Here is a 21,780-nt window from a genome sequence, read left to right as displayed (position 1 = left end):
GGGAAATGAGATTCTTTCTCTTTCTTTCTTTCTTTCTTTCTTTCTTTCTTTCTTTCTTTCTTTCTTTCTTTCTTTCTTCCTTCCTTCCTTCCTTCCTTCCTTCCTTCCTTCCTTCTTTCTTTCTTTCCTTCCTTCCTTCCTTCCTTCCTTCCTTCCTTCCTTCCTTCCTTCCTTCCTTCCTTCCTTCCTTTCTTTCTTTCTTTCTTTCTTTCTTTCTTTCTTTCTTTCTTTCTTTCTTTCTTTCTTTCTTTCTTTCTTTCTTTCTTTCAAAAAAATTAGGCTCTTTAGCTCCTTGAAAACAATTGGAGTCTTCATCCCAAGCCCATCTCTGTATCTCCTTTCATCATGCATGAATGTGATCTCAATTCAGAAATTGTCACAGATGGTCCCCGATTTACAACAGCCTGTTTAGTGACCGTTCGGCACTGAAAAGAGCCACTTATGACCGTTTTTCATACTTAGGGACCATCACAAGATCCCCATGGTCACCTGATCAAAATCCAGCTGCTTGGCCACTGACCCATATTTATGACGGTGTCTCGTGACAAGCAAAGTTCATGGGGCGGGGGGGGGAAAGCCAGCTTTGCTTTACAACCGTGTTACTAATTTAACCACTGCAGTGATCCACTTAACAAAACCACGGCCAGCAAGGCAGCGAAATGGGGCAAAATTCATTGAACGAATGCCTCGCTTATCGGCATAAAATCTGGGCCCTACTGCGGTCGTAATTCGAGGGTTACCTCCTTTGAAACGGAGAGGAACAGAATGTGAACCGTTTGTCTTTCGAGAGATTTAAAATGGTCAGTTTGGGTGGATTTAAGAATCGATCGAGCCTCTGTACAGGAGTCTGTCTCAAATGTGCAGCCGAGCAAGCTTAAAATCACGAAAGATGGGAGAAGTATTTTGTTGTCCCCCCTCCCTCCCTCCCCTGACTTAATCCTGGCAAAAATATATTTCTTTTTTCGATGAAGAGGTGGACAAGACTTGGCTTTCATCCCAGCTTTGGGGTTAATGTGGCTGTGAGTCATGAAATGTGCCTGTCGTATTGTTTTTCATTTTTTTTTACCCCTACCATTTATTATTCTAGTCGTCTCATTCTGGGCTGCCCATTTTTCTGGGTTTTAATTGTTTTTTTTTTCTTTTTCATAAGCCGCTCGGCATCTTTTGGAGCGGACGGTATTTTGTGATAGTCCAATGAGATCAGTACTGGCGGTCCGCCTCCCAGTATAAAGCATTTTGAGTCAGAAAACTGCCCCAGGAGGGAACTTGTGGCTTTGTCAGACGCAAAAGATCAGGACCATATGCGACGTTGCAGTTCAGAAGATGCATCGCTCAAGCCTATACCATAAGAATGCAGTCAACTACATTTCAATACTAAATTGGCAGCAGATAAAGGTTAACAGAATTCAAGATGACTTGAACCATTTGCAGCACTGTAATGATTCTAAGCTGATGACGCACTTAACACCCCCTCCCTCCCCCAGTCTGGCTGCTCTTCTGGTACGGGCTTTGCTTTATAGCCCTGAAGTGAATGCGACTTCCAACATACTTAATAAAATGAGCTCTCCTCATCTGAGACTTCGCCTTCGAAACGTACTCAAATTCTACACGGGAAGCTGGTTGTGGTTTGAAAAGTCAGGGTTTTTTTCCCCTCCCTTCTTTTAATCGAAATGTAATCAGACGCCTATTTTTCAACCATCTCCATGCTGCTATCCCTTTGCACGAGAGATGGTGCTTTAAATTTCACGCGCTGCTGCCAGTTGACAAGGCTTGCAGAAGACTCTTTCCCTTTAGTTCTCCCCAAATCTTTTTTTTTCCCTGGGCGTTTCTCATCATTATCTGTTCAACCAAAAAAAAAAAAAGTTTAGAAGAGTCTCGGGAGAATAAAATTTTGAATTAGCTGCTTGGCAAACCTTTCATGTAGGCTTGTGTTTAGTATCTACTGTTGGTGGGCAAGCTTAACATAACAAAGCACTATCAAAGAGAGAGAGAGAGAGAGAAGAGAGAGAGAGAGAGAGAGAAAGAGAGAGAGAGAGAGAGGAGAAGAATAGAATGTCAGTAAGATATAAACAGAGCGTGTAGTAGCCACAGGCAAAAATATTCGGAAGAGAAATGTCGAGAAGTTCTTAACTAGACATTTCCTGCTGGACTGAGATAGCTCAGGCAAAACATTTAGAGGAGAATTAAAGGTGCTAGTCACCATCTGTTCCAATGGACCTTTTCGCCTCCTCTTTTTTTTAATTATTTTTTTTCTAATTCAGCCCAATCCAGGCATCTTTTTTTTTTTTTTGCTATCTTCTAATTTGTCTGGGAAGAAATGGCACTTTTTACCTTCAATTTAGCACAAGGAGAGTCACGTCCTTTGAGATCCTTAGCAGCTGAATCAGATACGCTCCTGAATGTCTTCTTGGCCATCGCTGTAGACAATCTTGCCAACGCACAAGAGTTGACCAAGGTGAGTAAGAAAGAGAGAGGAAAAAGGGCTGTGTAAAATGTTTATCCTTTGCGGTTCCTTTTGATTAAACGGCCTCGAATACTGGACCGATTAGCTTTGCAACTGTGGGGCAAAGCTTGGTCTTCTCTGAGCTTAGTTGCTTTCTTGAAGACGTTTCATGAGCCAACTAGGTAACATCTTCAGTGCTAGAAGAGAACGGGTTTGCTCTCTTCTCTTCTAGCACTGACGAGGTTACCTAGTTGGGTCCTGAAACGTCTGCAAGCCAACAACCAAGCTCAGAGAACACCAAGGACCCCCCACAATTTAACCCCCGAGCTACAAATATCGTTTCAATGCTTTACAAGTCTCCCCAGCTCCTATTAGAATTTGGTGGAATTTATCTTAGGAAAGTAGTTAACAGCTGGTGGTTGTGGCCTTTAATGGTAACTGGGGAAAAAAATGTAGAGCTGGGAAGGATCCTGTAAATTCAATCACCCATGCTTTTGGAAAAAGGGAGCAAGAACAGTGTTCTTCTTACTACGTTTGGAAGTATGGTGAGATTCAGGGAGAACTTTCTAGACATCACTCAAGCGTTTAACAGGAGTGCAGAAGTAATAGTATCTATCTTTTTTTTTAAAAAAAAAAAAGAAAGGGTGAAAGCAAGACAGTCCTTTGAATCAAGTTGTGTTTCTCTCCACCGTTGTTGTCCATTGCAGGATGAAGAAGAAATGGAAGAAGCAACCAACCAAAAGCTTGCCTTGCAGAAGGCGAAGGAGGTTGCAGATGTTAGCCCCCTGTCTGCAGCTAACATTTCTATCACGGCGTAAGAGTTTATGGCATTACCTCTCTTAGCTCTATTAACCCTTCTTCAAATCACCTGTCCATCTTCTCCCACTTGGGGGAATCTGGTGAAAACGTTTCATACCCACGTCCAATAGGAAGGTTCTTGAGTTCCTTCTTCTAGCTGGATGGTTTCCAGTCTTTTCCGCTATGTGCCAGGCCTGTGTTGTCTTCTCAAGCTTTTGAGGACCATGAGATAAATTAGGAGTTAACCTGCACAGCCTCTGTGCAGCCCATGAACAGAGGCTCCCCCAATTAACTGAAGATGAATTTTGTGAAGACCTCATCAGCTTTTGTGGTTTCCCCCCTGAACTCTTAGAAGAGTTTTGAGGAGAACCAGAAATGTTAGATTGTGTGTGTGTGTGTGTGTGTGTGTGTGTGTGTGTGTGAGAGAGAGAGAGAGAGAGAGAGAGAGGGAAATACTGTAGATGGATAGATAGATAGATAGATAGATAGATAGATAGATAGATAGATAGATAGATAGATAGATAGATAGATAGATAGACAGACAGACAGACAAAGAGAAAGATGAAGAGAGATATAGATCAGTGTTTTTCAACCACTGTTCCGCGGCACACTAGTGTGCCGCGAGATGTTGCCTGGTGTGCCGTGGGAAAAATTGAAAAGTAATTATAAAATACTTTCTTTGTGTTTATTTGATTCCTATTCAAGAGAATTACTTTATATATAGTCAATATAGGCACAGAGTTAAATTTTTTAACATTTTCTAATGGTGGAGTGCCTCGTGATTTTTTTCATGAAACAAGTGTACCTTTGCCCAAAAAAGGTTGAAAAACACTGATATAGATAGTAAGGATAGAGAGATGGTAAGAGGATAGATAGATAGATAGATAGATAGATAGATAGATAGATAGATAGATAGATAGATAGATAGATAGATAGATAGATAGATAGATAGATAGATAGATAGATGATAGACAAAGAGAAAGATGAAGAGATAGAGATAGATAGTAAGGATAGAGAGATGGTAAGAGGATAGATAGATAGATAGATAGATAGATAGATAGATAGATAGATAGATAGATAGATAGATAGAGATAGATAGAGATAGATAGATAGATAGATAGATAGATAGATATAGATAGATAGATAGATAGATAGATAGAGACATAGATGATAGATGTAAGGAGGGAGAGAGACAGAGAGACAGGAAGAGGGAGATACAGGAGAGAAAGAGAGAGAGTGTGTGTATGAAAACATTTCAGGAGATCTGAGCACTCTACGCAGAAGTAGAAACTGTGAATTAGTTACACTTTTCTGGGGACGCTCTAGAATGGGTAGATCTCCTGAGCTTTGTGCATGTCCTATATACTCTGCTAATAAGATTCCATGAGCAGTCAGTACCCCAGATGTGGCTGAGCAATTCAAGAAGAGATTGGACCGCCGTTTGCCCAGAATGGTACATGCTTGAGCAGGCGGTTAGATTAGAAGACCTACGTGGTCCCTTCCAACTCTGTTCTTCTGTTATCCTACGATCCCAAATCAATTAATCCGTGGAAGGGCTTGCCTCTAGAAGTTGGGGGTGTTCCAACAATGGTGGTTTTCAAGAAGAGACCGGACATCCCTTTGTCTGAAACAGTATAGGGTCTCCAACACTTGTTCTTCTGATTGCTGCTCAGGAGGAACTCACGGTAACTGGGCCACCTTCTGCTCCTGACCTGACCACTGGTCATTTCGTGGGCATGTCCTGCTTGAACCCGGATTCTTTTCCTTGGCTGTGTGTTCCCTCGTTTCCATCTCAGCTTTCTCAGCTCGGCCTAACACACACTCTTGCTAGCTTCCATGGCTTTCTGTTGTTTCAAAAAGTGGGCTTGATCTCTCTTCCCTCTCCCCACCCCCCCACCCCCGCCCTTTGCCAAACAAATTGTGAAACTTGTGCCACCCGAGGCTGTGGTGCCTCACCAATGGGATGAGAGCAAAGCATTGGGTTGAGGGGGCTTTTGAAGATGATCCAAAAACTTCAGTTAGAAGGAAGACAGCAAGGTGGTGATTCCTTCCTTCCTTCCTTCCTTCCTTCCTTCCTTCCTTCCTTCCTTCCTTCCTTCCTTCCTTCCTTCCTTCCTTCCTTCCTTCCTTCCTTCCTTCCTTCACCAACCCACTAACCCACCAACCCGTCTCTCTTAGTTTATGTAATCAAAGTGTTCTCTGTTCAGCTAAGTTTCAGTGATAAATCTAAGATGCAGAACTGACCGTTGTTCCTAGTTTTCACCTAGGTCAAAACTTCCTGCTTTTAAGGTTTGGACAATGTGGGAGGGCATGTGGGGAAATTGCTCAGGGGAAAATAAAATAAGGTGCAGTTAAAAGGAACACGGGCAGGGTTAGGGCTTCACTCTGGGCACAGTGTTGCAGCTTTGACCCTACTAACCCCTTGCTTTGCCTAACACATTCCACAAAATGCATTCTGGTCTTTTATACTAAAAAGGTGATGTGTTCATGAGTTACATCTAGAAATGTCTTCGGTACCTCCTTCAGGAAATGGGATTAAGTAAGTTAATTTTTCAAATGGGACGCGGGTTGTTGTATATAACACTGTGACTTTCTAGCACCAGCCAAGGTCCACCTCTTGTGAAGATCAGATGGTTCTCTGCATTATCTCTGAATTTCTCTTCTAGCACTGATGAGGTTACCTAGTTGGGTCATGAAATGTCTGCAAGAAAACAAATCAAGAGCAAGGAGCACCAAGGGACCCCCCCCCAGTATTTGTTCTCCTCTCTATAAACCCCACCCCCTTCTAGCATTGATGATGTTCCCTAGTTGGGTCATGAAATGTCTGCAAGAAAACAACCCAGCTCAGAGAGCACCGAGGACCCCCACAGTTCTCTGAATTGAAATTCCTCTTAAAAGGAGCGACGTTTGGATGACGCAACGTTTGCAAGACAAAAAGAGACTGCAGAAAGACCCAATCCCCTCTTGAACTGTTGTTTTTCTGTTTTAAATTATTATTTTTTATTTTGCTTTATTCCTCCCCCCCCCCCTTTTTTTTTGGTTTAACAGATGATGTCTCTGTTCATCCCAAACTCTTATTCTGAGGTCTGCTGACATGGTTTCCTTCCAAAATGCACATTCCCAGCCTGCACCCTTTCGGTCCTGGAGTTTGTTAAGTGCCCCCTTGCTCTCTCAATCTCTCTCTCTCTCTCTCTCTCTCTCTCTCTCCCTCCCTCCCTTCTTTTTTTTTTCCTCTTTAGAGATTTTCACCGGTTTTTTTTCCCCCCCTCTCACTTTTGTATTCTTCTGTTTCTCGCATGTGCAGTTATGTAAAGCAAACTCGAAGTTCCATATCTCGCAGCTCGTCGCTCTCCAGCGTAAATTCACCGTGAGTTGCCCTCCGTATGCAATATTCAGTAAATGGATTGATTATATAGCTTATATATATATCTATATCTATAAATGGATAAGCATTTTTTTTTCAAATAGACTTTTCCCTACCCTGTTTCCCTCTCCCCCCCACCCCGCTTTGAGTCACCCCTTTCATTGTGGAAATTCATGACGGAGCAGCGTATCCCTGCAAACGCTTGTGAGTTACTCCTGAGCATTCCCAACGCGTGATTTTTTTTTCCAGCGTCCCGTGTTCTTTTTCTCTCCCGGCTCCATATCCATGTCCTTGCATGTTCTCTGTGCCCTGTCTCTTCCCCTCCCTCTTCCCCTTTGCCTCTTTTCTTTGTGGACCCTTCACGATTTCGGTTAAAAGCTTGGTTCTCCTCTTTGACCCCATTTAGTAGATTTTTCTCACCTTGTGTCTTCCCCCTCCCCCCACAACTAGTGATGATATGAAAAGATGCGTCAAGCGTCCCCAAAGGTGCTTTTTCAAAAGCCCCCATTCTAGATGTAACTATACACAGAGGAGCAAAAACAAAATCATGGGAAGTGAACAAGCCTGCTGGTGGAATTTTGCAGTGATAGGTCTCAACCTGTCCCAAGAGTCTTCAAATAGGCCCTTGGGTTGAGGAGAGCCAAGGATTGAGGTTCTTTCACTAAGGCCTCTTGTTCTTCTGAGCAGTGACTCAGAGCTGTGATATTTTCGGCGTGAATCAGCTGTTCCTGATTTTCGTATTGGTGTCATCTGGCAAATGGTTTTTTAGCTGAGAGATAGGAACTTTCTGGAGGCTACAGTCCTGTGGCCCCAGGAGAATACCACCCAAGAGGAGAGACGTTTTTGGCTGTCCCTATCTGAGTGCTGAGCATTTTTTGTGCAACAGATCCGGTGATACTTCTCTGAGTTCAGATCCTGGACATCGGGAGCGGCCAACGGGGAACACATCTCCATAGAACGGAGGAGGGGAAAAAATAATAATAATCTCCAGTCCTGTTGTTGGCTACACGGAAAAGATAAGCTGAAAAACATGCAGTAAGGCTATCTTTCCCTCTGAGATAATAACCTCGCTATACCGGATCCCCAATATTGATCCGCCTGTGATTTTTTTAAAAAAGGATAAACGTTTCCGTGCCCAGTCGTGTCCAACTCTAGGGCACGCTTCTAGTCTCCATTCCTTGACCGAGTGAGCCAGCATTCTCCAAAGACATTTTCTGAGGTCATGTGGCCAAAACGACTAGAAGCCAAAGGCCCGCGGGAACGCTGTGATCTTCCCACTGAAGTGGTACCCATTTATCTACTCCCATTTGCATCTTTTCAAACTGCAAGGTGGGCAGGAGCTGAGAGAAGAACGGGGGCTCTTCCCATTCCGCTGTGCTCAGCTCTTGAACCCGGGCTGTCAACTTTCCAGCTGACAAGCTGAGCATCTTTTAACCGCCAAGCCATTGCACTCCCCCCCCTCATAGTTTTAATCTACCTCAAAATATTTTTGGAGCCCATGGGTGGAAAGAACCTAACAGCTATCTGCAGCGTTGCTATTAAGATTTACTTTATATTTACGGGGGTGGGGGCAAATAACCTTGCATTATTTTGTTTTTTTAGGAGATTGCAATGTCAGGACGAATTTGTTAGTACCACAATTAAGAGGCTTCTGCCCATTCCTGCATATAGTTTGAATGCTTGCGGAGTTCCAGTGATAGCTCTTAATTTTTCCACTGAACGGCTTGCAATAATTGATAAAATTTATTTTGATGCCGGGCGAGTGGTTGCCGCTTAGTTCAGCAAGAAACATAGATTTGGTGTCCCACCTTTCATGGGTTATGGGCTGACCGATACTTTTCCTTCTGGAATTCTGGGTAAACTAGCATTTCCTTTACAGATCTGCTTCAGGAAAGTCAGTGCCCTGTTAGATCCATCTGTTTTGGTGCACGCTAACGGCCACCTTGCCATTGTTATAGTCATTATCCCAAAGGTGCTTTTTCAAAAGGCAACCGGACTTCTATTTTTTTTCCTTGAAGACGTTTTGCTTCTGTCAGAATCCATTTATATCACATTCATAAATGTATGTTTAAAACATTATCCCGCCCCCCCCCCCTGGATTCTGCCATCTCCCGAGGAAGGAGGAGCGGATGTGGATTCAGTCTGCCTTAGGTTATTTCAAAGACCAAGGGAAACCTTTTGAACTGGGGGAACAAAGGGGAGGGTTAGGGAAGAAGGCATCTGGCCTTTGTCTCCATTTGAATCTGTAAAGGAAGAAGGCAATAACCATAAAGATCCGAAGTTCCTTTTTTCCCACGAAAGGGATGACATGAAGTAAAATGATGGGGGGCTGACCAAATGGGGTTGAGGGAAGGGGGGTTGAACTGGGAACTCTTTATAAAGTTTCAATCTGTAAAACAATACCAGGTCCTGTCTTGTATTTCCACAACCAAACATGTCCTAGTAAAAATTCCTTTTGGACTAGAACTGACTCCCAAGAGTTTTTGTTTTCCTAAGACGTGAATTGGGGTGGGTCCTGACAGCTTCTCATCCAAGAAGCTTCTTCGGTTCTGACACTCAGAACCTTCTTCAAGGATAAACAAAGTCCAGTTGCCTTTTTTCAAAGCAGCTTTGGGACCACCATGACCTGAGAATCGCCGTAGATGTCACGGTCAACATTTTCTCTCAACTTTGAGAGATGAGAGCCCTAGATAAATGTCACGTGGTTGGCCCAAAGCTGCTTTTTCAAGAGGCGACTGGACTTTTCTTTGAAGACCTTTCGCTTCTCATCCAAGAAGCTTCTTCGGCTCTAACTGGATGGTGGGGAATGGACAGACAGCTGGTCATTTGCCTTCTTTTAGTCTAAATCCTTCCATTCCCCACCAGTCAGAGCTGAAGAAGCTTCTTGGCTGTGAAGTGAAACCTCTTCAAGGAAAAACCAAGAAAGTCCAGTTGCCTCTTGAAAAATCAAGCAGGACCTGGAGGATGGAGAATCTCCATTAACGTCGTGTTGTTGCTTTGTCAAATACGATGGTACCATCCCCAACTCTTATCCCTGTTCTTTTTCTTCTATTCCCTATCTTCTCTTTTCCCTTCCTGTGTTCCTCTCCGCCTCTCTCTTCTGTAGCAAACAGCAGAATTCCTCCAAGTCCAAATCCGTGTGGGAGCAGAGGACCAGCCAGCTCCGCATGTACAACTTCCGCACCAGCTCTGAAGCCTTGTACAATGAGCTGGACCCAGAGGACAGGGTCCGCTATGCGACCAACCTCCACATCCGTCCCGACATGAAGACTCACTTGGACCGGCCTCTGGTGGTTGAGCCCAGGAGCGAAGGCCAGAGCGGCAACCTCAACACCGTCAGCCCTGCAGAGGGGCAGGAGGGCCCCGACCAGGTGAAGGCCCCACCGCCTGAGAACAACGAGGTTGTGAGGAAGCACCACCGGCATCGTGAGAAGGAGAAGGCGGGAGACACGGAAAAAAGCAGTGGCGTCAAGGAAGAGAACGGCGAACTGGGTGGGGGGAACAATAGGGAGGAACGCCAGCAGCCCCACCGGAGTCACAGCAAAGAGGTGGGCGAGAGGGTTGGGAAGGAAGGGAAGAGCGAACGCAACCGAAGCCAAGAGGGAGGCCGGCATCACCATCGCCGGGGGTCCGTGGAGGAAGGCGCCGAGAGGGAGCACCGCCGCCACCGAAGCCATCGGCATCCCATTGAGCGACAGGTCAAAGAAGGCAACGGGACCGCCAACGGGACCAAGACCGAACGACGTTCCCGCCACCGCGGAGGGTCCAGGCCGGGCAACCGAGAAGGAGAGCCTGGCTCCAAAGGGGAGGGGGGCGAAGAGCCCCACCGGCGGCAGAAGATACGGCACAAGGCCCTCTCCACTTATGAGTCAGTGGACAAGGAGAACGGAGAGAAAGAAGGAGAGCTGGGAAGGAAAGATCTAAAGAATGCTCAACCAAGGTGAGTTGGCTAGATCAGGATGCACAGAGGATGGGGAGAGGGGATGCGGGGTGGTGGGGTGGTGGAGGAAGCTTGGATTTATAACAACTGATCTGGACCAGCATCGAGAACTTGTAAAACTCCTTGTAAAGGTTCTGGATTTATTCATTCATTCATTTATTTATTTATTTTTTAAAAAACTAGTTCCGGAGAAAAAAGAGAATTCTGGGTCTGTTGCCAAAAATCCTGGCCTACTCTGCGGGCTGGCATTTGGGATCCCTGGCTTGCATTTTGGGCAAAATTTATGCTGATGAATAATTTTCAAGCCGTCAGGGATTGCTGTAAAGCCCGTTTTGATCTGCGCTCCTAGTTTGTGAAATTTGTTATCTTCTGGACATCCCTTTCTCTTTCTTTCTTTCTTTCTTTCTTTCTTTCTTTCTTTCTTTCTTTCTTTCTTTCTTTCTTTCTTTCTTTCTTTCTTTCTTTCTTTCTTTCTTTCTTTCTTCTCTTCTCTTTCTTTCTCTTTCTCTTTCTCTTTCTTTCTTTCTTTCTCTCTTGCTTTCTTTCTCTCTCTCTCTCTCTCTCTCTTGTATTCTCTTTCTCCCTCTCTTTCTCTCTCTTTTTCTTTCTTTCTCTTTCTTTCCTTCTTTTTCTATTTCTATTTCTCTTTTACTTTCTCTTTCTCTTTCTTTTTTCCTATTTCTCTCTCTCTTGCTTTCTCTTTCTCTTTTGCTTTCTCTTTTTATCTCTCTCTTTCTCTTTTTGTCCCTGTTCTCTCTCTCTCTCTCTCTCTCTCTCTCTCTCTCTCTCTCTCTCTCTCTCTCTCTGTGTGTGTGTGTGTGTATTATTTATTTTATTACTTATTAAACAAATTTATATGGCTACTCAACTCACACATAGGTGTCTCCTTTTAATCTACCTATCTACCATACCTGCCATCCCGTCTTTTCAAAATGACAGCTTAATTTCCGTTTGGAACCCCAACATCCATTAAGCACAGTGAACTGCAGAACAATGGCTGGATGGGCAGAGTCGAACGCAGAGCAGCAATGGGTGGTGTGTATGTGCAGGGGGAGACGCGAAGCGTCAAACACAGACTTGTGATTAGGGAGGTGGAATCTATTTTCTTCCTGAAGGCTCACCTGCTGTGATAAGCAGCGTTTAAACATACAAATCTACTGCAAAATCACCATAAGGTGTCATTTTCAGTTAATGCCATCTATTATGTTCCTGAGGAATTAGAACTCTTGACTTACCACCCAATGATCCTGCTAGAAGATGATGGTCAACCATCTTTGGAAGTCTAATAAGGAGGGGAAATCCGAGTCCCTTACAATCTACTGCTGATTACGGGGGGGAAAACCTCCAGTGGATTTCATTTTATGTTCTACCAATAAAGAAAAATATTAGCAGCTCGGGGTTGAAATGAGGGGTCCTTGCTGCTCTCAGACCTTGGTTGTTTTCTTGCAGATATTTCATGACCCAACTAGGTAACATCATGAGTGCTAATTCACGAGGCAACCAGACTTTCTTGTTTTTTAATTTGAAGACGTTTCGCTTCTCATCCCAGAAGTTTCTTCAGCTCTGATTGGATGGTGGGGAATGGAAGGATTTATACTCCTTGCAGACAGCTGGTCATTTGCATTTTTAGAGGGTTGTTGAGGCCACTTGGAGGTTTGTTTGTGTCCTCAGGGTCCAGGTGGCCTCAATGACCCCATAAAAGAATGCAAATGACCAGCTGTCTGCAAGGAGTATAAATCCTTCCCTTTCCCCCACCCTCCAGTCAAGAGTTGAAGAAGGTTTTTGGGACAAGAAGCGAAATGTCTTCCAAGGAAAACAAGGAAGTCTGTTTGTCTTGTGGAAAAGCATCTTTGGGAGAACTATGGATGACTCGGAATCTCCGTAGATCATCAGTGCTGGGTAACATCATCCCTAGCCCTGAGGAGGTTCCCTAGTTGGGTTATGAAACGTCTGCAAGGAAACAACCAAGCTCAGAGAGCACCCAGGAGGCCTCAGTCTACGTTCTGCTAGGCTAAAGAAGCTGTAGGAAGACTTGGAGGGGAGAAATGAGATCATTCTCATGTGTATTCTTTCACTTCAGGGAAAGCCAATGTGACACAGAGGTGGGCATAAGCGTGACTGTGGCCCCTCTACACACCTTGCCCAGCACCTGTTTGCAGAGGGTCCCAGAGCAGCCAGAGGATGCCGACAATCAGAAGAACGTCACTCGCATGGGTCAACCCTCTTTAGACAAATCTGCCCCTGTGAACATTCCTGTCACTGTCACTGCTCCTCCCGGGGAAGCATCCGTCATACCGAGTGAGTGTTTCTAACATCAGAAGCTGTTTTTTGGGTGGGTTGCCTCTAGTATAACGGTCAGTGGGAAGAACCCCGAAGAACAGGAGGAAGAGCTGCAAGCGAGGCAGCCTTCGGATAAAAGAAGGTAGTTTGAGAAAGAGAAAAACCCCTCTAGTTCTTACCGAGATAAAGTGTGGAAGTAACTAGCTGGCCGTTGGTAGGATGGCCTGGTTTCTTCAAGGACAAATAGACTGAAGAAACTGCCCCATTCAGTTGGGTTTTATTCCCCAAATAGAACTGGCCATTTTCTTCTTGGGCCCAGCGAGAAAATAGCGTGCCCCGAGTCTCTTCAGACATTCTCATTTTGAGATGTAGTAATATCCTGGTCAACCCTGCAGTGAACAACGTTGAATTTGAGGCCAAAATGGAAGAGAAGAAGGACATAGATGCTGAGGATGACGTGGCCAACAGCAGACCAAGACCAATCCTTCCCTACAGCTCCATGTTCATCTTAAGCCCAACCAACCCGTAAGTCATCTTTGTTGAGTGGAGATTGCGTTGATTTGTTAAGATCTTGATTAGTTGTTGTGCCATGTTAACAAAAGCTTTCTCATCCCACGGGATGCTCTGCCAGAGCCTGGCAGCTACCCTAGTGTGGCAGATGTTGATCCCAGCCTTTCATGTTTTCCTTTGGACGTCCAATGTTGTATCAACGTTCCGAGAGACAATATGGTCCCTTTGATGCAGCCCTATGCGATACGACCACATCTTCCTTGACCTTTCCTCTCCCTCTCCTCTGTTTGGCTTCTGCAGTCTCCGGCGCCTGTGTCACTACATTGTCAACATGCGTTACTTTGAGATGGTCATCCTCTTTGTGATCGCACTCAGCAGCATCGCCCTGGCCGCCGAAGACCCTGTTCAAGCGGAGTCACCCAGAAATGAGGTGAGAAATGAGAGTTCAGGTGGACTTGTGGGAAGATGTTCAACTCTAGAGGAATGTCCCTGTATTGGGTTGAGCTGAAGATAGTGATAGCAATAGCACTTAGACTTATATCCCACTTCACAGTGCTTTACAGCTCTCTCTAAGCGGTTTACAGAGTCAGCATATTGACCCCCCACAATCTGGGTCCTCCTTTTACCGACCTCGGAAGGAGGGAAGGCTGAGTCAACCTTGAGCCGGTCAGGATCAAACTGCTGGCAGTGGGCAGAGTTTGCCTGCAATACTGCATTCTCACCACTGCGCCACCACAGCTCTCCACTTTGCTTTTTTCTGCATGTTTCCTTGGTCCCAGTTTTCAGGCACACTACCTGCAGTTTTCTGCTACTTGAGTGTGAGATGGAGATGGAACTGATTCCTGTTGCCAAGACAACCAGGCCACCAAATAGGGATCTGAAAGGGATGCAATTCTTCTTCAATGCATATCACCATTTCCTAGAAGATAGGAATGCCTCCTGAGATCTGGCTAGGTGGCTTACAAAGAATGGCCCGTTGCTTGTTTTCCAAAAACGGCTTCTGTCTAGAATCTCCAAGCAAGCACGAGTGGGTACCAATAGCAATAGCTCTTAGACTTATATACCACTTCATAGTGATTTGCAACCTTCTCTAAGCAGTTTACAGAGTCAGCCTATTGCCCCCCAACAGTCTGGGTCCTCAGTTTACCAATCTCAGAAAGATAGAAGGCTGAGTTCAACCTTGAGCCGGTCAGGATCGAACTAATTCAGTTGGCAGAATTAGCCTGCAATACTGCCTTCTAACCACTGCGCCACCACGGCTACCAATGCTTCAAAGACCAGCCTGTAAGACTGAAGCATGCCACAGATCTTAGAGCAATACAGATGATGAAACATCCCAGTAGAAGAAACCTATGTGATTCTTTATATATAATGTAATTTTCTTTGGATTTAACTCCCTTTCACTTTTGAACTGCTTCTTCTGTTTACAGGCTCTCAAGTACCTGGATTATATATTTACAGGTGTCTTTACTTTTGAGATGGTGATAAAGGTAAGTATCTTTTTCCAGATCTCTTAGGAGCATGTCTACAGAGGAATGATACACTCCGATGACACTGAATCACCTCTTTGCATACTTATAATAGCTGCATCCTGTGGAGTCCACATAAAATTTTGAGGACGTGCAAGAATACACATAAACCAATAAGGGGGAATATTTGTAGGTCAGGGTTGAACTGAGGGGTCTTCGGTGCTCTGTAAGCTTGTTGGTTTTCTTGCAGATGTTTCATTACCTAACTAAATAACATCATCAGTACTGGGGGGGAGGAGGAGAAGGACTGTCAGGTCCTTGGTGCTCTCTGAGCTTGCTGGTTTTCTTGCAGATGTTTCATGACCCAACTAAGTAATGTCATCAGTGCTAGAAGGGGGTGGGGTTTGCAGGGAGGAGGAAGAGGAGGAGGAGAGGAAGAGGAGGAGGACGGTCAAGTCCTTGGTGCTCTCTGAGCTTGGTGGTTTTCTTGCAGACATTTCATGACCCAACTAAGTAACGTCATCAGTGCTAGAAGGGGTTGGGGTTTTACAGGGAGGAGGAGGAGGAGGACTGTGGGGTCCTTGGTGCTCTCTGAGCTTGGTGGTTTTCTTGCAGACGTTTCATGACCCAACTAGGGAACAACATCAGTGCTACACTCCTCAATACACGTAATAGTCCATCAAACTATTAAAATCAATAGCAAGATGCACCTTTCTCCCTTTTTTTCCTCCTCCCTGCATTCCTGATATCTTTCTTCTTCTTCTTCTTCCAAAGATGATTGACTTGGGACTTTTGCTGCATCGCGGTTCATATTTCCGGGATCTTTGGAACATCCTCGACTTCATTGTGGTCAGTGGAGCTCTTGTGGCATTTGCCTTTTCGTAAGTAGCTTTTCTTCCTGAGCTCTGATTTCCCGAAGTGGAAAGCAGAGCGATGCTGTGTTGAAAAAAATAATAAAAAAATAAAATAAAATTGACTGCCGCTATTCTCATAACCTAGAAGTTCCTGTTTGGGTCCTGTGACCTGGAAGTGATTCATTCAATGGAAGTTATGCAGATAATCTACCATTAGCATCCTTTTGAGGGGGCATGTTAAAGATGCTGAGCTTGTCAGCTAGAGAGCTGACAGCAGGGGTTTGAGACCCGAGCGCGGTGAGAGTGGGTGAGCTCCTGTCCTCGCCCTAGCTAGCAGTTTGAAATCATGCAAATGCGAGTAGATTAATAGGTACCACTTCAGTGGGAAGATAACAGCATTCTGTATAGACCTGCCAGCCGCACGGCCATGAAATTGCTTTTGGACTATGCTGGCCAAGAAACAGAGATGAGCACACAAACACACCCCTAGAATTGGACAGGGGAAACATGTCCTTCTTTTAGCACAAACTCAAGAGGGATTCAGGATTGAATATAGCTCAGTCAAACTTGCAGAGGTCCCATCCATGACATTCATTAATGTTGGTGCCTCCGGATCCCTTTTTTTATGCCTCCTGGAGCTTCTTGCAATTGCAAACCACTGAATAATTCTGACATAACTATTTATAATATTTAAATGTCCTTTTGGGGAACTATCCTTCTCCATCAGATGTTTTTATTCTATTCGTCATCGTCATCTGAGCTACATTGGAATTAGTTTTCCTGCCCATCAGAATCCAGTTCCCACAGAATTCTGCAACAAATTCCCTTTCCTGTACCTTTTTTTTTCTTCATCTCTCTGGTTTTCTGCATTTGCTAAATAAATGCAGTTCTTGGTTTGAAGAAAACCGTTTGTTGAATCACAAATTTACGTAGGGTTGGGCTGGCTTTGTACAGGGAAAAAAACAAGTCAAGGTAAAACTAACCAAGTTTGGGATGTTTTACAGATATAAGACAAGGTTTGTCATTGACTATCACAATTGTCTTGGGAGAACAGAACTAATGTTTGCTTTGGAGTTGATCTTTGTTAATCTGGCCTTTAATAAAACTTACTGTTTTGAGTAGAAATGTAGTCTACTTCAGAACATTCAGAGTAGTTTCTTCTTCATCTTTTCTGCCCCAAGGGAGGGAAAACACTGGAGAGACCCAACTTGTTTGGGAAATTGGGAATTATTTCAGATGTTTGATCCAATGGGGTGGAGGAATCTCTTGACTTTGAATCTACTCTTTAATCTCCCAACTCCACATTCAACACTCATGAGGTTAGACTGAGAGTGGTCAGGATGTAAAAATAGGGAGGGGGGAAATGTATCATCATGGTGATAATGAACACATGTGCATTTTATTCTTACTGGTTAGCTGGGAGGGTGGATAGGCCTGGACCCCAAACTCTCAAATGCCCCCACATTAAAAGGACAAGGTTAGAGGGGGTGTCTTTCCTGAAAACACAACCATTGTGTGTGTTCTGGGTTTGTTGTTCAAATTATTTTCTTCCTTGTGGCTGACTCTGGTTTTTTGTTTTTTGTTTTTTGGTCTTTCTTTCACTGGGATCATCTCTGTAGGAGTTTCATGGGGTAATACATTATTGCTCTCCCTTGCGGCCTTGTTATTGCCTGCCCTGGCCAAAACCTTCTTCTCCATTCATGTTACAATCATTCCATTGACTGCTCTCACCCCTATTGTTATTCATAGTCTGTTGAAATGCTCAAAGAACTCATTTCCTCCAAATTATTTCTGTCTTAGGAAGGGGCAATCCACAGTCACCAGTCTGCAGGTGTTCTGGTGGTGGGGTGGGTGGGTGGGTGTCCATGATTCCCTGCCTTTTCTTCTTGTCTTGGTCCCACCATGACTTACCAGTGGGGCAACCTCGGATGCTTTCTTTGAAAGTTCTACTTCAACAACCCTTGAATCTTCTCAAGGCAGAAACAAGAAGATCTGAGGCAGATCCAGTCTGATTTTTCTGTTCAGCACAATTCATAGTTACTGGGTATGATCAAGAAGCAGATTCTTTAAGAAAGTCTATGGAGATTCTCTCACAGCTGCATTTTTTTTCCCCAAGAGGCAACTGGACTTTCTTTGGTTTTCCTTGAAGACCTCTCCCTTCTCATCCAAGAAGCTTCTTCAGTTCAGTTCTTCAGAACAGAAGAAGCATCTTGGGTGAGAAAGTGAAACATCTTCAAGGAAAAGGAAGGTGAATCCAGTTGCCTCTTGAAAGAAAAGAAAAAAAATGACCGGGTTGACTGACAATCTCCATAGACACCATGGTTGTCCTAGAGGTCCTTTTCCAAAAGGCAACTGGACTTTCTTGGTATCTTCCCTTGGAAACGTTTCACTTCTCACCCAAGAAGCTTCTTCAGCTCTCAACTGAACTGAAGAAGCTTCCTTGGATGAAAAGCGAAACATTTTTTAAAAAGAGGGAGAAAAAATCCAGTTGCCTTTCGGAAAAGCACCTTTGGGACGTTCCTTTAAGAAGATTGCCTTCTCATTACAAGACAGAAGTACCGCAGAATTATGCCAGAGAGCATCGGACGATCAGGTTTCTGCCTAAAGAGGTCTTCAGCTATTTTAGACCTTGCAAGAAGAGAACTTTAAAGAAAATCAGGAAAGTCCAGAGGATGACTTAACCATTCCTTCCTAGGACTGGGAGTTGGCCTGAAATTTCAGAATGGAAGGGGAATCTTGTTTTGTGCCCAGATGTTTGCATGTACCTATAGCAGTGATGGGATACAGCCAGTTTGCACCAATTCGGCAGAACCGGTAGTTAAATTTTGTTCAGTTCGGAGAACTGGCTGAATGCACACTGTTTCCGGAAATCTGTTCTAGGCCTGGGAGGCCTGGAGGAGGCTTCCCAGGCCTCGAACAGCCCGCCGGAAGTGCAAGGATGCCACTTCCGTAAGTCCATTCTAGGTCTCGGAGGCCTGGAGGAGGCCTCCCAGGCCTAGAACAGCCCTCTGGAAGTACGGGGATGCCACTTCCGGAAGTCCGTTCTAGGCCTCAGAGGCCCAGGCCTGCATCCATGCAGAGAACCAGTTGTTGAGTGATTTGAATCCCGCCACTGAACTATAGCCAGGGGTATGAATATAGGCACGTCTGTCTGTCTATCTATCTACCATTCATGTATATGTGGATTCTTCCTCACTGTCTGGAGCCAAAAGAAAAAGGTTTTCCAAGCATCCTTCTCTAAGGTAGTTGGGAAAGAAAAAAAATTCCTGCCTCCCGATTCCAATGTAGAGATTGACATTATATTAATTTACTGGATAAATAAGGACCCGCGAGTCACTTTCTGAAGCAGAGAATGTGTTTCACTTTGGGTCAGAACATGAAAAAACAAAAAACCAAAACCTCCCAACACCCAACCATCTTACTCCATCTCCCAAGTGTTCCTCATCTAAACATCGCATCCATTTCTTAAAACCGATTCTTCTGCATGACTGGCCCAGCATCTATGCACTCTGTCTCATGACAGGCACGTACGCCATAGGGTTGATTCCATGGCTGAGCATGGTTTGCGTGGAATGCAACCTTAAGTGGCCATCGGGGAACCTCGGCGAGATGAGATTGGAGCTGAGTTTGTCCAACTGGGGGCAGGGTGGTGGTGGTGGTCCTGCTCCTTCTTTGCCTTGGCCAAGGAGGAGCTTCCCGATAGTCCTCGACTCAACGATTAATTTAGTGACTGTATGAAGTTACAAACACTAGAGCCGTGGTGATACAGTGGTTAAAATGCAGGATTGCAGGCAAACTCTGCCCACTGCCAGGAGTTCGATCCTGACCGGCTCAAGGTTGACCCAGCCTTCCATCCTTCTGAGGTTGGTAAAATGAGGATCCAGATTGTTTGGGGGCAAGATGCTGTAGACTACTTAGAGAAGGGTGTGAAGCACTGTGAAGCTATTGCTATTAGGAGCCATGGTGTGTAGTGGTTAGAATGCAGCATTGCAAGTTAACTCTGCTCACTGCCAGCAGTTCGATCCTCACCGGCTCAAGATTGACTCAGCCTTCCCTCCTTCCAAGGTCACTAAAATGAGGACCCAGATCATTAGGGGGGCAATAGGCTGACTCTGTAAACCGCTTGCCACTAAGAAGCGGTATATAAGTCCAAATGCTATTGCTATTGCTGTAACTGATCAGATGTTGCATTAGGAGCCCCGGTGGCGCAGTGGTTAGAGCGCAGTATTGCAGGCAAATTCTGCCCACAGCCCGGAGTTCGATCCTGACCAGCTCAAGGTTAATACAGCCTTCCATCCTTCTGAGGTCATTAAAATGAGGACCCAGATTGTTAGGGACAAAAGGCTGACTTTGTAAGCCACTTAGAGAGGGCTGTAAAGCACTATGAAGCAGTATATTAGTAAGTGCTACTGCTATTGCTACAACAGCCCTCAAACAAGTGAGCGTTTTTCACACCTATTTGCGGCGTTCCCCACAGTAACGCGATCAAAATTCAGGCCCTCGGCAACCGACTCACATTTATGACGATTCCAGTGATCCCCCTTTTTGTGACCTACTGACAAGCAGAATCACTTAGCAACTGTGTTGCTAACTTAACCACTGATTTGCTTAACACCGGGGGCAAGGAAGGCTATAAAACGGGGCAAAACCTAACCACTGTCTCGCTTAGCAGTGGACATTTTGGGGCGCAATTGTGGCCGTAAGGCGAGGACTTCCTGGGTTCCCCTTGCTCGACAAATCCCAGGCTTTGAGTCAAGGTGGGGATCAAACTGGCGACATTTGATTCCTTCAACCTACTTCGTCGCCTACCGCGAAAAGCTCCGATGGGAGCGGCGTTATGCTTATTTCCTAATTTGACCTCTACGGCCTTCCGTTACAGGAAGACCGATTCGAAGTCCACGTTCTCCGTTAGCTTCACATTGCAGCAAGCCGATCTTTAGGGTTTTAGTTAGCCCTGGACCTCTGCTCTCAAGTCCTGCCTTGTTGTGGCCACCTGGGGTAGGCAGTTTTGCCAGATTTTGTGCCGTTTGGGCATCCCTTTCCAAGGGAGACCCGTGCGGGCCTGCCAAATGAGGACTTAATTTAAGTCGATGGGTAAGAACAGCGACAATCTCAAAAGCAAGCCAGCCACTCACTCTTGAGGTCCCAAGCTTGAGTCCATCGCCCGAATGAGATAAAATTGAGCGCAGTTTTATGTCATTTGATGGAATGTTTGCCAACCATTCCAGGGCCTTGTGCTTGTTTGCCACTGGGTGCAAGCGGTGCAGAGCGATGCTAGCATGAAAACAAAGAAGCTCGTTAACCGGGAATCGAACTTGGAATTGTCGACGGTGTTTTCCGAGCTCTGTTTTTTTGTTCTGTGCCATATTATCCACAAGTGTAGATAACATATGGCACTTGGGGGTACATTTTGGGAAAGGGATAATACAGCAGATTGGGGGGAGATTATCTCCTGGAGGGTGTGTGTGTGTGTGTGTGTGTGTGTGTGTGTGTGTGTGTGTATTTTCCTAGCAAGGAGGACTTGGGCCAGGGCGAAATCCTCTCCTTGCTGTCATGATCTTTTTTTTGCAGAGGGAACAAAGGGAAGGATATTAACACCATTAAGTCCCTGCGAGTGCTACGGGTCCTTCGGCCGCTGAAAACCATCAAACGTCTCCCCAAATTGAAGGTAAGACCCAACAGCTGTGCAACGGTACTATTGACTTAAGAGAGACTACCATTATGGGGCATTGCGTGACAAAACAACTGGACACAAAGACAGGTGTGTTTTTTCCCCTCCCGGGCCATCACTCTGCTAAATACCTAAGTCCCACAAAACTGTTTTTTTGCCCCAGGATATTTACCCATGGAGTAGGGCTGTATTGCTATGGTCATCTTTCCTACTAGCTTCTCCTGTTGGTATATCATGATTTATTAATTGTTGTATCTTATGGTTTATGATCTATGACTTATCACTTTGCTGTTTTTATGCAGCAGAGACAAATTTCTTGTGTGCCTAACCACACTTGGCCAATAGAGAATTCCATTCCATTCTATTCTATTCTATTCTATTCTATTCTATTCTATTCTATTCTATTCTATTCTATTCTATTCTATTCTATTCTATTCTATTCTATTCTATT

General features: G+C 44.8%; 1 protein-coding gene across 1 annotated transcript in view; it reads left to right on the top strand.

Moving 5' to 3' along the window:
- The window catches only part of CACNA1B (calcium voltage-gated channel subunit alpha1 B), a gene marked incomplete at its 5' end in the record, with an annotated part of 132,988 nt that overhangs the window by 76,024 nt on the left and 35,184 nt on the right, over positions 1–21,780 (top strand). Inside the window, 9 exon segments of the mRNA XM_081339488.1 lie at positions 2,388–2,455; positions 3,151–3,257; positions 9,712–10,545; positions 12,626–12,843; positions 13,221–13,350; positions 13,636–13,765; positions 14,766–14,825; positions 15,579–15,685; positions 21,230–21,326. Coding sequence (XP_081195614.1) covers positions 2,388–2,455; positions 3,151–3,257; positions 9,712–10,545; positions 12,626–12,843; positions 13,221–13,350; positions 13,636–13,765; positions 14,766–14,825; positions 15,579–15,685; positions 21,230–21,326 — 1,751 coding nt within the window.

This window comes from Vipera berus (assembly GCF_964194415.1).
Source record: "Vipera berus genome assembly, chromosome: 15".
In the NCBI taxonomy this organism is placed as follows: domain Eukaryota; kingdom Metazoa; phylum Chordata; class Lepidosauria; order Squamata; family Viperidae; genus Vipera; species Vipera berus.
Note: the sequence above shows the minus strand (reverse complement) of the source record. Positions and strands in the feature narration are given on the sequence as shown.